The sequence below is a fragment of the Lissotriton vulgaris genome, chromosome 2_1 (genome assembly GCF_964263255.1).
Source record: "Lissotriton vulgaris chromosome 2_1, aLisVul1.2, whole genome shotgun sequence".
Classification (NCBI taxonomy): Eukaryota; Metazoa; Chordata; class Amphibia; order Caudata; family Salamandridae; genus Lissotriton; species Lissotriton vulgaris.
This window is the reverse complement of record NC_141687.1, coordinates 1,071,467,579-1,071,483,541: the sequence shown is the minus strand read 5'-3', so window position 1 is coordinate 1,071,483,541 and position 15,963 is coordinate 1,071,467,579. Positions and strand designations below refer to the sequence as shown.

General features: G+C 46.3%; 1 protein-coding gene across 1 annotated transcript in view; it reads left to right on the top strand.

Annotated features, from left to right (window-relative positions):
- Positions 1-15,963, top strand: part of CBL (Cbl proto-oncogene) — a 364,906-nt gene that overhangs the window by 133,399 nt on the left and 215,544 nt on the right. Inside the window, exon 5 of the mRNA XM_086956760.1 lies at positions 15,067-15,188. Within this exon, the coding sequence (XP_086812886.1) occupies positions 15,067-15,188 (122 nt within the window). The remainder of the gene's footprint in view (positions 1-15,066; positions 15,189-15,963) is intronic.

The window sequence follows — 15,963 nt, the reverse complement described above, 5'->3', positions numbered from 1 at the left end:
ATGTGCTGGATGTATCAGTTTTATCATAAAACATTGCAGATTGCCTGATGTATGGCTAATTGCACGCAGTCTCTCACAGTTCAAGTTCTCACCCAGTGAGATTTGGTTGCTCAGTCAAAACCGCCCCTGTTAGATGTTATCCAGTTGGGCAGCCAACAGGATTAGTCTCTGCCCATCTCCTCTCTCCTGCTTTTGGGAAAGCACTCAACTGACCGTTTTGTAAGGGCCTCTTTTTGTGCCACACATTTGGCAGATGCGTCTTTTGCGGGGCTGCTGCTTCATCTTGCAGGTAGGAACTGCAGTCCCTGTGGTAGTCTGGATCATACATCCGAACAGGTGGGAAGGTGCTCTGGGATCGATGAAGCCCCTCTCAGGCCCATCTCATCCAGGCAGGTCTTCCATAGCAGTGCAGCCACACCTGGCCAATCTCCAACTGAGCAACGAGTTACTTCTGGAGAGTATCTCTTAGTTCCGGCTACACTTCTTTTGGACACATCGGAGTTAAAACTGTGATTTTTCAGCATGAGTCTTTTCTGTATTCACGTCCTATGCCTTATTCTTTATGGGCATCGACCAGTAGGTGGGCAGTGCCAGCTGCCCCTGACAGTGAAAATAGGCTCAAAATGCCCCAATGCATGGTCCTCGTTCATCAGCCTATTTGTTCTGCGGTTGGAAGCAGGGCCTGAGCTCCGGGTCCGTGATTGCCGAAGAAGTAAAACCAGAAGAAAAACACTGAAAACGGTCAACTGAATGCAAAGAAGAAAAAATCATCAAAAAAATCTTAGACTAGAGACGTTATTCTTTTGGGCTTCAACCATCTGAGGCAGAGAACATGCAATCAGGGAATTCTAGTTTTTCCTAGACCACCACTAAAATCTGGAAGGGATGCAAAATACTCCTTTTAGATTTTATTCTTAACTGCCACCACAGGTTGGCCCCGAAAGTCAAAGTTTGCTTTTTTTTCCTACACCAGGACCATAAGTCCGAAGGGAGCAAGGCTTTTCTCAAAAGGACCCTATAGGTCCGATAAAAGTAGAGTTGTGTTCATTCCACTGACTCGTTCTAAGTAAGTGTCCATAAAAGGGCTTGTGGCTATTGGATGAGGAGGATATTCTTGAAGAAACGTAGGCACACCAAGCTGAATAGGGGTCGGATGCTGAAGATACCGCTTCCCTGGACTTGGAAAAAGAATAGGCGGTGCAAAAGACATTAAACGAAATAGCTCAGACTCTGAAAAAGCATGCAGAGGCAGTGGGGATAAGTTCGAACTCAAAAAACCCCAAGCAATACTCGAAACTGACACTCTGTAGTCGAGGAGCATCTAAAGAAAAGTAGCCCAAGGACTCAAATTTGAATAGTACCAGAAGAAACAGACCATCACATCCTGACCCAAGCCCGAACGGGGATCAGAGGAAAGGAAGAAGAGGTGGGGGTGGGGTGGGAGGGGGAGGCCGCTTCGATGTGCGACACCAAGCAATAAACATTGAAAGGAAAAAACACCACTTCAAAGCTGAAACAACATCTTTAATACTGAAAAAGCTGAACACCGAGATGCACTGCATATGTTAGATGTCAGGAGATAAGTAATGTATTGGCAGCAATAAATACAATAGCTTCTTCCTATGCACTGACAACGGCCTACTATTGACATGGACAAGATGGATATTACAATCAAGACCCTCCATACTTCAGCAGGAAAAAAAACCTTAAAAGACCTAGGGCACCCTGCACCTGAGAAAATAAGGCTTTTTTAGCCTTCAGAGCAAATGGCTCCATAAATGGCCATCAACCAAACCTTCACAGAACGTAACTGTGTAGACATCCATGCCAACAGAAAGGCTTAAGTAGGATAGAAGCTCTTGAGAAACTTTTTCCAAACATGTGTGCACTCTCCCACACGCAGATCCAATACTGCTATGTAATCTATGTACAGCATATAGGGACAGTTTGGGATACCGCCATTTAATGGCAGAATGCTGCACAGTATGTGATTCCAGAAAGGTTTTTAAGCTGCAATTTATCTGGGCACGATGGCTGTGCAGACCACTCCAATTCTGATTACAGACCTTACCGGGCTTCGGAGATCATTAGGTAGAGTCTGCATGCTTGCAGCCAGGAACAGTTGGTACAGAGACTGTAACTTGCTAACACAAGGGTACAAAGCTTGTTTTTCGCAGTAGTCTTCTAGGGACCCTCAACAGTACTAGGGCCGCGCTGCACCTCACTCCACCTGTACAGTCCCTTCTCTTAAACACTTAATGTTTAAGCAGCAGACAGAGGACTAATTTCTCCATCTCCCCTAGCGGATCGGCCATCTTGGTCTGTCTATCCCTGGCCACCTTCATGGACTAGTCATTCCTCACGATCAAATGTCTGCCTTACTGCAGTGGTACTTTATGTATATGCCTATTTGTATCTTGCACACTTCACTTTTTAGTCAACTGTAATGCACCGAAGCTACCTCATATATTTGCATCATATGTTTACACGCAAGATTATGATAGGGTGTCCGCCTTTTACGGTGTTACTATATGTCTATATTCCTAATGGTATACTGCACATCCCACTTTCTCTGCACCTTTATACACCAATTGCTACCTAATATATATTTTGGTTGCTCACTAGTGTCACTATAGGTCACATATAATTTTTTGGTTGCAAATGTATGTTACTACTGATTCATATACCTCATTTATTTTTTGGTTGCAATTGTATGCTACTACTGATTCATATACCTCATTTATTTTTGACTACGCACTATTGTTATATAGCATATAACTTTGTTGCAACTCTATCTTGCTGCTGTTTCATGCACCTCATTTATTCTGAAACACTCATTTTTGACTTTTCACTTTTGTCACTTTTGATTCAGGCGTTTTACTATCTGCATCAGTATTTCAGTCCAGCACATCAGTATTATACCTATATTTTATGCTGTACATGTTTGTTACCCACTACGACTTCACTGTAATGCACCGAATAATTGCTTTTATTGACCTGCTACAGTTATATAACCTGCTCCCATTTCAAGTGTTCATACCTTTTTGCACCAACTACTACCTCATACACTCTGGTTGCTCATTAATGCCACTGTTGTTATAGGCAATTGGTTATTAGTGCATGTGTTTGTACTCTGCTCCCGCATATCATTATTGTACACCCTACATCTGTGCAACCCGCACCCACTACAGATCTTACCCCTGTTTGCATTGACTACTACAGCATACACTTTGGCTGCCCACTAGTGGCACTTTCAGTCCATGCAACCGGCGATTACTGGGCACCCTCCCCCACCTACCGACTCCATCACCCCAACATGGAGCTCATCGGCAAGCACACATACAGAATCAACTACCCACCCGCACTCACCAAAAAAGCAGCTAAACTTTTTAAACACAACTTACTGAGGTCCCACCCTGAAGTACCCTTTGCAGACACCTTCCACTCACCGGTCAATGGTGCAGTAAACATTGATATCATCTTCCACACCGCACGCAGAGCTCTATGGAGAAAAACGTTCCTCTCTTTACTCACCGTATCCATTACCAGGAAATCCGCTCATGGCCAAACACTCCATCACGCCATCCCAACTCTTCCCAGGCAGAACCTCCATCACTATCTATAACAACGGGATTGTTCTAATCCAATCCACAGACAGGAACCTGGAACAACTAGACAACCTGTTCCCAACTTTCGTACAGCACCTCTCCAATCCACGGACCCCACTCAGTCCGATCACCCTTGACCTCACAGCCCCCAACCATAACGATGCTAACCCAACTCAGTCCCTAAACGACACGCACCTCTCCTCCACCACCGGCACCGCCGTCAACCACCCACCTATTGCATCCACTTCACACTCATCGATCACAGACTTAGATCTCTCCCCGACATACACCAGCCGTACCCCCTCCCGTCCCACCAATACCCGGACTTCCTTTCATACCACTCCCATTCCTCTATCCCCTGACAACACAGCCCCCAACAACAACGCCTCTAACCTACCTCAGCCCCAAAAGAACGCACGCCTCTCCCCTACCACCGGCACCTTAGTCATACACCCACCTACGGTTATTACCCCACACCCCTCAATCACAGACAGTTATGTCACCCACACACACCAACCTTACCCCCTCCCCCCTTTCACCAGCCCACATTCCCATTCTTCTCACCCATGACATCACAGCTCCCACCCACAATCCGCCCAACCACGTTCAGCACCAGACCGACACGCACACAGACAAACCCTACCCCTTATTCCCCCCACTCTCAGCCCCCACTTCCACCCATTAACCAACCACACCGAGCACGCCTCTATCATTTCAACTCCGACTTCACAAAAAAGAACATACAATCACACTTCCCCTCCCGTTCTCACCCCCCAATACCCTACATGCGCCCCCATCACCACTTATTCACGCCCATCCTCCACCATGCACTCTCCAACTACCACCAATACCCTCCCCCATACTATGTCATCCTACCACGACCTTCCAATACCCACTACCAACACTAATCCCACACTAGACTACGTTATGGCCTCCCTCCTCCAGCTCAAAGAGGACATTCACATCAAACAACTACTCTGCACGCATTCTAGACACTCCTCACCCACCACCCTCCTCAAGTTCAAACAAGACATGCACATCATCAAACAACTACTCTGCACACATCCCAGACACCCCGCACCCGCCTACACCAGCACCACCCTTCCCAACAGGACCTCCACCTGGTCGGCTGACTCGTGCACTCAACGCCCCCCGCACTGGACCTCAATCCCTGTTCGCAATCAGGAAAAACGTCCCCATCGCTCCTGCAACACACTATCGGACCTCGACACAGTTACCCTCCTCCGCTCCTACGACCCAGCTCCCCTTAACAACACCCCCTCCACACTCCGCGCCATTCCAACGATTCTTCCAAATCCCCTTAGACCCCCCACGTAAAACAGAATGTCTATCCTTAGTAACCTGAGAAAAGTCCCCCTTTCTCTAGAACCCCCTTCCACCCTCGACACACCCCGTCTCAAATGCACCCTCCTCAACTGCAGGTCGGCCTCTAGGCACTCCTCTGCAATCGCTGATCTCATCTCATCACTGGACCTTGACCTAATCATCATGACTGAAACCTGGCTAACTGAATCCTCTACACCCATATTGGACATACTGGTTCCCCCCCAACTACCACATCACCAGACTAGACGGGGTTGGTCAAAAAGGTGGGGGAATCGCATGTATACACAGGAGTAACCTCTCTGTCTTGAAAGTAACCTCTCCCTCCCTAACCTCCCCAACCTCCTGTGAATACATTTGCCTAGATATTATCAGTGAGGGCAAACCGATATGCTCTCTGCACGGCATCTACCACCCACCTGGAGACAACTTTGCCTTCTCGCAACAAATCATGGATTTGATCACAACCAATTCAGGGCGACAACTCACACAAATATACCTTGGTGACTGCAACCTTCACTGGAACGATCAGAATGACGCAGTGGTAAATAGCCTTAAAAACTTCCTCGACGCCCTTCACCTCACCCAAATATGCAACAGTCTGACTCACGAGAAAGGCTCTATCATCGACCTTATCATCTCCAAAGAGGACTCTATCCAACTCGAATCTATCCAACCCTGTGACTGGTCAGATCATCACATTGTCACGTTCTTCATCAACGAAAAAGTTAAATTTAACCCGGCTCAATCCATCAAGCCCAAAGTCTGGAAAAGGGACCTGAAAAAACTTAACCCAAACTCTCTACCCCCCCAACAGCTGCAATATATTACTTCCTCCCACTGGCGTTACGGATGTCCAATCCTTGACGGATCACTACCTCAACGCGATGACCTCCATAGTTAACGAGGCTGCACCTATGCAGCTAAAAAGAGCATCCACAAAAATGTCCAATCCTTGGTACGACGGGAGTCTCAATGACGATAGACGGCCATGCGAATGGCAGAGCGCACTTGGAGATCAGCCCCCTCCGCACTGCACTTAAAAACGCTGAAGAAAAAGAGAAATGCCTACTTCAGGAAAATAAAACGCTCAAAATCAGATTTCTTCAGCCGCCAGCTCGACCAAGCCAAAAATCGTCCGAGAAAGCTGTTTGAGCTAATCAGAACACAATCCAAGGAACAACCCCAACCACTCAGCACTCTTGGCGAAGCACCCTCCTGTGAAGACTTTGCTTCTTTCTTTATCCAAAAAACAGACAACATAAAGAACGATCTCCTCATTGACGTAAGTCTCTACCCCAAACCCCTCTGCACAGCACCCACTGAACCTAAAAACAATGCTACATGGTCATCCTTTGCCACCTACTCGGAAGAAGAAATTGGTACACTACTCGGCACTGTGAAACCAGCCAACCATTTCTCGGACCCCCTTCCTGCCAACGCTGTCAAAGACCTTGCCCCGTCGCTCCTCCCACTCTGGACTAAAATTATCAACAGCTCACTTCAACAAGGGACCATCCCCGACTCCCTCAAAGTTGGACAAGTCACACCGCTACTAAAGAAACCTACAGCTGACCCCTCTGATCTAAATAATTACCGTCCCATTACCAATATTCCGACTCTTGCCAAATTGCTGGAAAAATGCGCACAAACTCAATTGACTAGACACATTAATCAGTTTGATCTACTCAACCCCCATCAATCAGGCTTCAGAGCGGACCAGAGTACAGAAACTGCTATGATTCACATAATTGACGACGCCCTCCAAATCTTGGATCAAAACGATACCTGCCTCCTTATCCTTCTGGATCTCTCTTCTGCATTCGACACCGTCAAACATGAGAACTTACTCGAGCTCTTAAACACAAGAATGGGTATATCTGGAACTGTGCTCAAGTGGTTTACGTCCTCTTTACACAACAGAACGCAGAAATTCAAGAGTAACAACTTGATGTCTTCTCCAATACCGGGATCGCTAGGCGTCCCACAAGGATCCTCCCTATCCCCAACTTTGTTTAACCTAGTTATGGAACCTCTCACCACCTTGCTACAGGCATCCAATATTCAATTCCACATGTACGCTGATGACACCCAACTTTATCTCAAAGTACAATCACCCAAAGACATTATGCTCTTGAACTCAACGATCAGAAGCACCCAATCATGGTTGGCCGCTAATCATCTCAAACTCAATGCTCTTAAAACAGAGTTCCTCTTGATCTCACCCCCTGCGAAGATCACTACCACTCAAATCTGGCTTAAACACCTAACCGCACTCAATGTTCACCCCACTATCGTAGACTCCGCAAAATCTCTAGGCATAACACTTGACACCAACCTCAACATGCAAGAACAAAGAAACTAAGGGGGCGAACTACCAGATCAATACCCTAGGGAAACTCCAACCCTTCCTTCCAGCCAAAGATTTCCAAAATGCGGTACAAGCTCTAGCCATCCCCCGAATAGATTACAGCAGCATCGCCCTCTGCGGTCTCCCCCTAACTACCACAGCACCCATAAGAGCTTCTCTAAACGCCGCAGCGAGACTCATCACCGGATCAAAAAAGCAGTCACACATTTCCCCTGACCTGAGAGCCCTGAACTGGCTGCCTTTTGAAGCCAGAATACATCTGAAAATCGCCTGCATCACGCACAAGGCTGTCCACCTGAGATCCCCCGTATATCTCGCCCAGAAGCTGACGATTTCCGGAGGCTCTAGAAACACCAGAGGTACAAACAATCTCCTGCTAAAGCCCCAAAGATTCCGCAAGGAAAAAACGTATAAATGCTCCTTCTCAGGAATGGCACCCAGGATCTGGAACTTACTCCCCCCTGAAATCAGGCTCATCGCCTCTACCATACTTTTTAAGAAAGAAGTAAAAGCTATCCTCATGGCTAAATACACTTGAATTATTACTGAGGTTGATATTACAGACGTTGTACCATTCAGTTCTACTGATCTTTTCTGCATTTTTGTATGACTCGTGTTACTGACCTGTCTGAGTGTTTACGCTATCAATTATTTGTATTTGTTTCATTATTGATGTATTTGGTTGACTATGTTCCCACATGTACCTTCCCCACCCCATTTGTTATTTACTCACACGCTCTTCCTTTGTCTGTAAAGCGCTCTGATATCTGCAAAGATCTTGTTCGCGCTATATAAAACTTTCAAAATAAATAAATATCTAACCATGCCTATTCAACCCTTCTTAAAATTTAGTTTTCGGTTTTGATGGAATTCCTGTTACCGTGTATAAAGAGAAGCATTGCATATCATTAAAAACATTCAGAATTTTGATATGCGAGTTCACTGCAGCTAGTGCTCCCATGTGTCTTAACCTGTAACCAAATGAGTTTTCCTAAATTATTCATCCAAGTTAAGCGATTAAAAATGTATTGGACACAATTTGTTCACAGTTATGGGTTTACAAAACTTTGTAAGCTGTCACCACTACTCTGTGTGCGAAATCCACGACAGAGACAGTAGTCTCTTGCCTGTCAATGAGGGCACTATTGGTAAGTCCCTCCAGATCACAGGACAGGGCCAGGACCGTACTTCTGTCAAGAGACAGGCCTAGGGCTCTGTTCACATGCTAGATTAGCGTGAGGCTAGGGTCAAAATCTAAAACCAAAATACCAGATATTTGTACTTGGGCACTAATTAAGTTGGGGAGTGCAAGGGATAGTCCGGTCCTAGGGCTGTCTTTGAGGTGCCATAACTGTGCCACTGCCTTCTTTTCTCCTACCTCATGCAAAATATTGCAGGCAGTGCAAGTGGGAGAGCTCTGCCCTGCTAAGTAAAGTGGAGTAACAGTGCTTCAGGCTGGGGTGCTAGCATGCTCGCTGCATACTGCTCTGATAACTGTCTCCCGCCCAGACCTCCCCTGGAAGCAGCACCTTTTTAAAGGTACATAGGCTGAACTTTATTGTTGTTTGATCAGAGACTTTGCTCCGCTTTGCTAACATTGGTTACTTGATTGTCTAATGACCTCATATTCTTATGATTGCGATCCTATTATGCTACTCACTTACTACCTATTACTACACTGTGCATATTAGTCTATTGATAGATCCACGGACTAGCCAGGATAGGGGGACAAAACTTACATCCTTTAATGTACTTTCTCCATCCCGACATGACTGAATATTCATGAAATGCTGTTCGTTCAAGAATATGCACACTTTTTTGCCAGAGAACCTTCACATTGTACACCACCTCAGAACTTCAAACTCTCAAAGCAGTTGGCATATTTTAGCGTTCATGCTTGTGTTTTAGATATATTTCTATGCTAATGTTTTATATTGGCTTCTCCTTTAGCTTCACCACTCCACCATAACCAGATCTTACAGACAATTCTAAAAAACAATATTGTAACGAAATTGATGCTGCCCATTTAATCCGCCTGTCTTTTTCACTCTTGGAACACCTGCTATGGAACTTTTTACTGTGGCTGCACAATGGGTGATTCACCCATGTTAAACACTTGGTAAACATACTGCTCGTGTTTACTGACAGTAGGGATGCAGCGACACAGCAAGGGTATATAGGACTTTTGGCTAGTAACACGTGTACACATGCATGTGGGCTACACGTGTAATACAACTGTAGTGTGCAGCGCGTTAGCTGTGCACAGGGAGCCCTGCACAGAAAAGACTCTGCAGGGTTACATATTGACCTTGGGGTAGGCTGTATAATAATAACGGATGCTCAGGGAAAAAGTCAGTATGGTCTACTTTTTATCTGCAGTGACACATTATTATAGACCATGGGGAAATCTGCCTTGGAGATCAGTTTTGCTTCCCTTTGGCCTACAAAGTCCAATGTAGTATTTAACTGGGGTTAAAGATATGTGCCAAGATCAAATCTGCATGATCCAAGAAGGTATCCGTACACCTTTATGGATCATCCAGAATTGTCATATTTCTCTGGCTTAGCTGAGGATCAGAGCCCAAGCCTTTTGTCACGCTGCTGGGCCGAGTTATTACATTGCTCTCGCGCATAAGGAGCAAAGGCCTCCCCACACAGAGGGAGCAGTTAACAGTGCTTCACTCTGCTCCTGAGGAGGAAGAAGTTGGGAAGCAAATCTGCATCCGTTAATTAGCTGTTGCACTGTACCATGATTGGGACAGCCCAGGCTCACTGAACAAAGGAGGGCGCCCAGACACTGTAGCCAACACAGTAGGGCCTCATCTTTAAAGTTTTGGTGGGGAAGGCACTGGAAGTAATGTCAGCAAGGGCAGAGCCTTGGTCCCCAGAGGAGATGTGACCAGTGACTCCTGGATGAAGCCATCTTGAATTGTCCCAGCATGCTGTGCAAGAGCGTTGGGACAGTGGGTGTAGAGATGATGTGGCACCTTAGTATTGTCCAGGGGTGCCTGGCTTCTAGAATTTTCCACCCCCACTTAAAAAGTATTGTACAAGTGGGCGAGACTGCTTTTTGTTGGAGCTGGACACCAAGAATGGACTGTGGGAGCCATGGACAACTTGAAGGAGCAACCCCCTGATGCCCAGCTGGACTAAGAACTCTGACTACAGTTGACAAATGGACAAGTGGGTTTCTCTTCAGGACCAGGGAAGCTGGCCCCTTTGCATCTCCTAAGGACCAATTTGGGGAAGAACTGGACTTTAGCACCAAGCAGGAAAGCCGCATCAGAGGACAGAAAAAGGCTGGCGCAGGGAGCCAGTGGAAGTAGCTCCTCGCACTGTTTGCCGTCTTGGAGCCCAGAAGGCGTGAGGAAATGTCTCCAGGTGGCTAGGCCTCACCAACAGGAGCTAAAGTAGCCCAAGATAGCGCAAAACAGGCATGCAATATCCAGGGATTTGACCTTTGACAATCACCCTCCCGTTCCCCCAGCGATGACACCGGGCATGTGGCGCTCCGCCGCTGGAGGTCAAGAAACCCCTCTTGGGTTGGCGCAAAGATTATTCATTTATGAACCCTGAGAAAGGGGTGAGCGTGGAGGGCCTAGAGATCCCAACCCCTGGGCCTGTTTACATGTATGGGGGCCCAGGACCCTATCTCCAGGCCCCCAGTCACTAAAGAAGCGGGAGTAGTTCTGTTGTCCCAGTCCACCCCCTCCGGCTTCCATCCCTTCCCCCCAAAATGAAGAAGAAAGGAGCCCGGGACCACATCCTTGGGCCCTGACATGCAAGGATATAGAGGGAATGCTGACCCACTACCCTCAGCTGTGGTCTTCCTGCCCCCGCCATTGTCTGGGGCAAGCAGTGCGTCCACCATGAAGGAAAACACCCTGCCCGTAGGACCAGGATTCCATGTTGGGAGCCTGGCCTAAAAAAAAAGTTTAAAAACGGGGAAAAAAACAAGCTGTGTGCCTGATGCCCTGCGGCTGCAGGCAGGGAGATGTTTCTGCCCTATTACATTGGCCTAGAAAGGTCCTGGGCATTCTACAGGGTGATATCAGAGAGAAGAGAAAAATCCCCCAGTGACACACTCCGGCAAACCTGGTCATTCGTCCGCTCTCTGTCCACCAGAAAGGGAGAGCGGACAAAAGGCCAGGTTTGCTGACAGTTGGGACCTTTAATGGTAATTTTACTACAGGGCCTACCCCCTCCGCCCCTGATAAGTAAAACAGATTTCTAGCTGGGGGACTTCCAAACACAGCAAGTATACTAATCCTTTTTTGCATGCTCAACTTCTCTTTTGCATGCTACGCATCCACCTGTAAAAATTACAGAAGTGCGTTACTGGGGCCTTTTCTCTTTTCTCTAGTATCTGGGAGTATCTTCTGTGATCACAAATTATACAGCAATTCACCAGATGAAGCTCATGTGCACTTGTGATTCCATTGACAGTCAAAGTTCTGCTTCTCTTTGGAAGTGAATGCCTTTTTAGGTTGAGCCTAGCGCAGCGCGCATGCACTGCTCTATGGGAGGCTTCAAGCAATCACTCCAAACTTCCCTGCAAGTTCTCAGTGTCTGTTTGGCAACTCCCACAGATTCCATTGGCCTTTGCGTGTGGCTTTCAATAATGAAAGCACGCAAATGGCCAAATGCGGGCGCATGTCCCACCTCTTTGTTTACTGTTCACCCCCACAGCGTTTTGCTGTTTGGAGCGAGCAGGGGCGCGCTGGGTGGCAGCTGCATTCCTCGCATCCCACGGAGTTTTGCATGAGGGAGCGAGCAGTGGTGCGCACGGTAGCAGCTGCAGTGCCTCCTTGTTTTGACATGACGTGGTTTCTTTTTGCTCAAGGCTGTGGTTGTATGACTGCACCTCCATTGTGGGTGGTCACAGGGAAGCACACTTCTAGCCTCTAGTCCCGGGAAGGCTCTCCATTCTCCAGCATCTAGGTGCATCCGTGTTATGAAAAGATGTAGGACATTTTTCAAGGTGCATTGTCTAAACATAGTTTACGCTCGTGGCTTCCGGTACAGTCATCCTGCTGGCGGCTCCGGGATCCGGCACGTAAGCCATGCTAGTGGCGCCCGTGACAACCTCGGGTAAACGTTTTAATACTACTCAGACAAAACACCCATCTTAAAAACATTAAAAGACTAATGACACATATTCTAATAGTGAACGGGAACCGGCAGGGGTTGCCACCTCAGCCCCACTCTCCTCCTGGAGTCAGGTTCCACTTGGTAAAATATGAAGGAGCTTTTATGGAAGTGTAGACTCTGGGTGCAGGGGGTGAGCCGCGTCCATGAGAGACGCACTGTCCATGGGCAGTTACAGGGATGATCGTTCCTAGGCGGGCAACACCATTTCGACGTAGGTGCTAGTCACGGAGATCACGATTCTTCGTCCAAGTAAAGACAACTCAGTCTATCATCGAGAGGTTGGCAAACTTCCTAGAAATATGCTATTTACAACACTTAGACACAGCATACTGTAGCAACAAGCGCTATATAAAATGTATTATTTTTCTCCCCCCACAAAGAAGCTCCTACCTGCAGCAGGACAGCTGGAGCCCTCACCTCTGCAGTGCTGTTTGAATTCTATGAACAAACCTGGCGCCTACAGACACGAAGTGCAACAGTAGCACCTCTATTGAATTATATGATAGAAATAATATACGACGTGCAAATAAGAAAACTGCATAACGCGCTTGCACACACTGCGTTGTGTTCACTCTGATACACAAGACTGTCAACCATCGGTGTACATACAGTCTGCTCAGCTGTTCGTCCCTTTCTAGGAAGTGGCTGAGGGATCTGAGCTAAAGCTGATAGTGGGACTAACCTATTTAAATATAGCGCTTCGAAGTCGTTGCTAAACGTTGTATACAACAGGTTTTACTAATCTGATTTAATGGTACAAGAATAAAGGGCAGAAATAAATAGTAAGTTGCACAGTACTAAATGTTTTCTTTAACCTGCTTTGTGCAAGCAGGGTTTGTGTAATGGACTATATATGTTCCAGGGGGGTAAACAAGAAATTCTACAGGTAAATTGAAAGTAGCATTTGAACCTGCAAAGCACCATTAGCTAGGGCCAATATGCGAGTGCACACATCTGAAAATTATCCGCAGTAAACGGCAGAACCCCATATACTAGCAAAAGGGTCCTTGCATCCTTTAACAACTGATCAAGTGGAATCTCAACCAGGCAAATAATACATGCAACTATAGAATTACAGATGAGCCGTTCTTGAAAGAGCTCCATAATGCAAACAAACTCACTCAAATGGGTGTTAAAATAGCGTGCGGGCCTTAGCGCACAGTATATTTACTTTACTACACTCAGTTGGAAAACCTGCTCTAAATACTACAGGTAACGTGCGCTCTGAACCGAAATAAGCATGTGCTATTCCAGCACCTCTGAGCCCTCTTGGCGCGTTTCTAAACAAGTGGGTCAACTTCTTTCCCGAATCAATGCAGGTCCCGGACCGTTTTCAGAAACCCTGTGTGCCGCAAACTTGGGTGGTAACGCCGCCTGCCTCTAGACACAAACGGGAACAACCGGCGTGTGCTGGGTAAAGGTATGTGCGCATATGACTAACTAACCGCTGCACCTGCTAGACATTAAAAAAAGGTACAAAAGGGGGTGGTGATGGACGGAGCATCTGAATCAATCAAACACTCACACCCAGTCAAAAGATCTGGGTTTAATCCATCACCGTTCTTTAGCCCACTCTGCCACCCCAGTTCAGACATGGCTATATGCAAATCAGTCTGTCCCTGTGCCTCATGGGAACAGTCCAGCCCGAACTGCCAAGCCATGTCTTCCCTGGACCGGAAACAAGCTTCCGAGGACCGGTTTCTGGCATTCCAGCCGTCTTCAGCACGGCTTGCTTGAATCCAGTGGCAAAGTGAGCAAGGGACTCACGTCTGAGCTTACCCTGCCACATTTATGGCGGCCAAAAGCGGTACAAAAGGGGGTGGTGATGGACGGACGAATGTCAGAAACCGGTCCTCGGAAGCTTGTTTCCGGTCCAGGGAAGATCTTTTGACTGGGTGTGAGTGTTTGATTCAGATGCTCCGTCCATCACCACCCCCTTTTGTACAGACATTAACCCCTTCGATGCTGGTGACGGAACCATTCCGTCATCAGTCACGGTGGAGCTGTGCTGATGACGGAATGGTTCCGTCACGACCACACCCTGTTCATAAAAAAGCAGCACAGCAGGAAAATTCCTGTAGCAGCGATGTGGTTAAAAAAAAGGCATTGTTTGTTTTCTCCCGGTCTCTAGCTGCACTAAAATCTCTGTGGTTCATAAATTCTTTTTTTTTTTTTTTGAAACCTCCCAAAAAAACCAAGTAGGTGCTTTTATTTTGTGAATTGCCTGAAAAAAACAAATATATATATATATATATATATATATATATATATATATATATATATATATATATATATATATACACATACACACACAGCAGCAGCAGGGCGTCCTTTGCAAAATATTTTAAACTATGCACTTTGGTTGATACACTTTTCATTCTGTGTATCAAGCAAACCTGTAATCCTGGGTCAGACTGCATGACCCAGTGCGTAGTAATCGTAAAGCTGTTCAATCCCTTCTGGCACAGCACCTCGGATAGTATGCTGTATGGCTAAACACTTACAATGTCCCAAAGGCGAGACCTATTGACTATGCTAATGCTTGTTATAAATTACTTTCTCCATCTTTCCCCATTTGTCCTACCTCTTCAGCCATGGTCATCTTTACTCAGGAATTGGAACAGCTTGGCAGTGACTCACCCAGGTTACATGGCATTCCTCACATACGATGAAGTGAAAGCAAGACTTCAGAAATTCATCCACAAACCTGGCAGGTTAGTACTTGTGAACTCTTTCCATATAAGGTGTGTAGGTGTTGCATATTTTGAGGGTGGTTAATGTACAGTATGTTTTAGTGAGGGTGTTTAAAGAGTGGGGACTAAGGTTAATATATTTTTTTTAAGCTTTGTAAAATATGTGCATCAGAAATGTTTTTTTACACTGCTTTGGCGCCTACAAATTGGTAAGAAAATAGAGCAAGCACTATGAGGTTAAGTTGACCGGTTAGTTGAATGGGGTGTGTGTGTGAATGAAACACTGGTGTGTTAGTGAATTAAGTGGAAAGAATAGATGGTGAGAGCAAGGCATTGGGGGTGTGCAGAGAATTTGGGCGGGGTGGGGGAATGGGATGTGGGGATGTTAGCCAAGATGTATATATGCTGCATTCCAGGTAGTAGTTTAGACTGAATTTTACAGGTGTTTGTCAATGATTTACCTACTTTTTAACTAATTGAAAGCCATTGTTTCACATCGATGTAATTGGGGATATATGTAGCTTTGCCATCGACTAAAGTCTGCCATAATCTACACCAGTTCCATCTCCAGTGAGCTCTTGCTTTCAGAATAATTAAACTACTCATCACACTAACAAAAGTGAACTTTGGGTACCTTGTAGTGACACAAACCACATAAGCGCTGAACTCAAATACAGCATAATATTAATTGCACATGACTAAGCCGTAAACACCTTCTAGAACTGCTGAGATGTTTTGCCATACATGAGAGCTGCAGAGGTGTTAAAAACTTTGAGCACCTGTTTGATGTATGCCA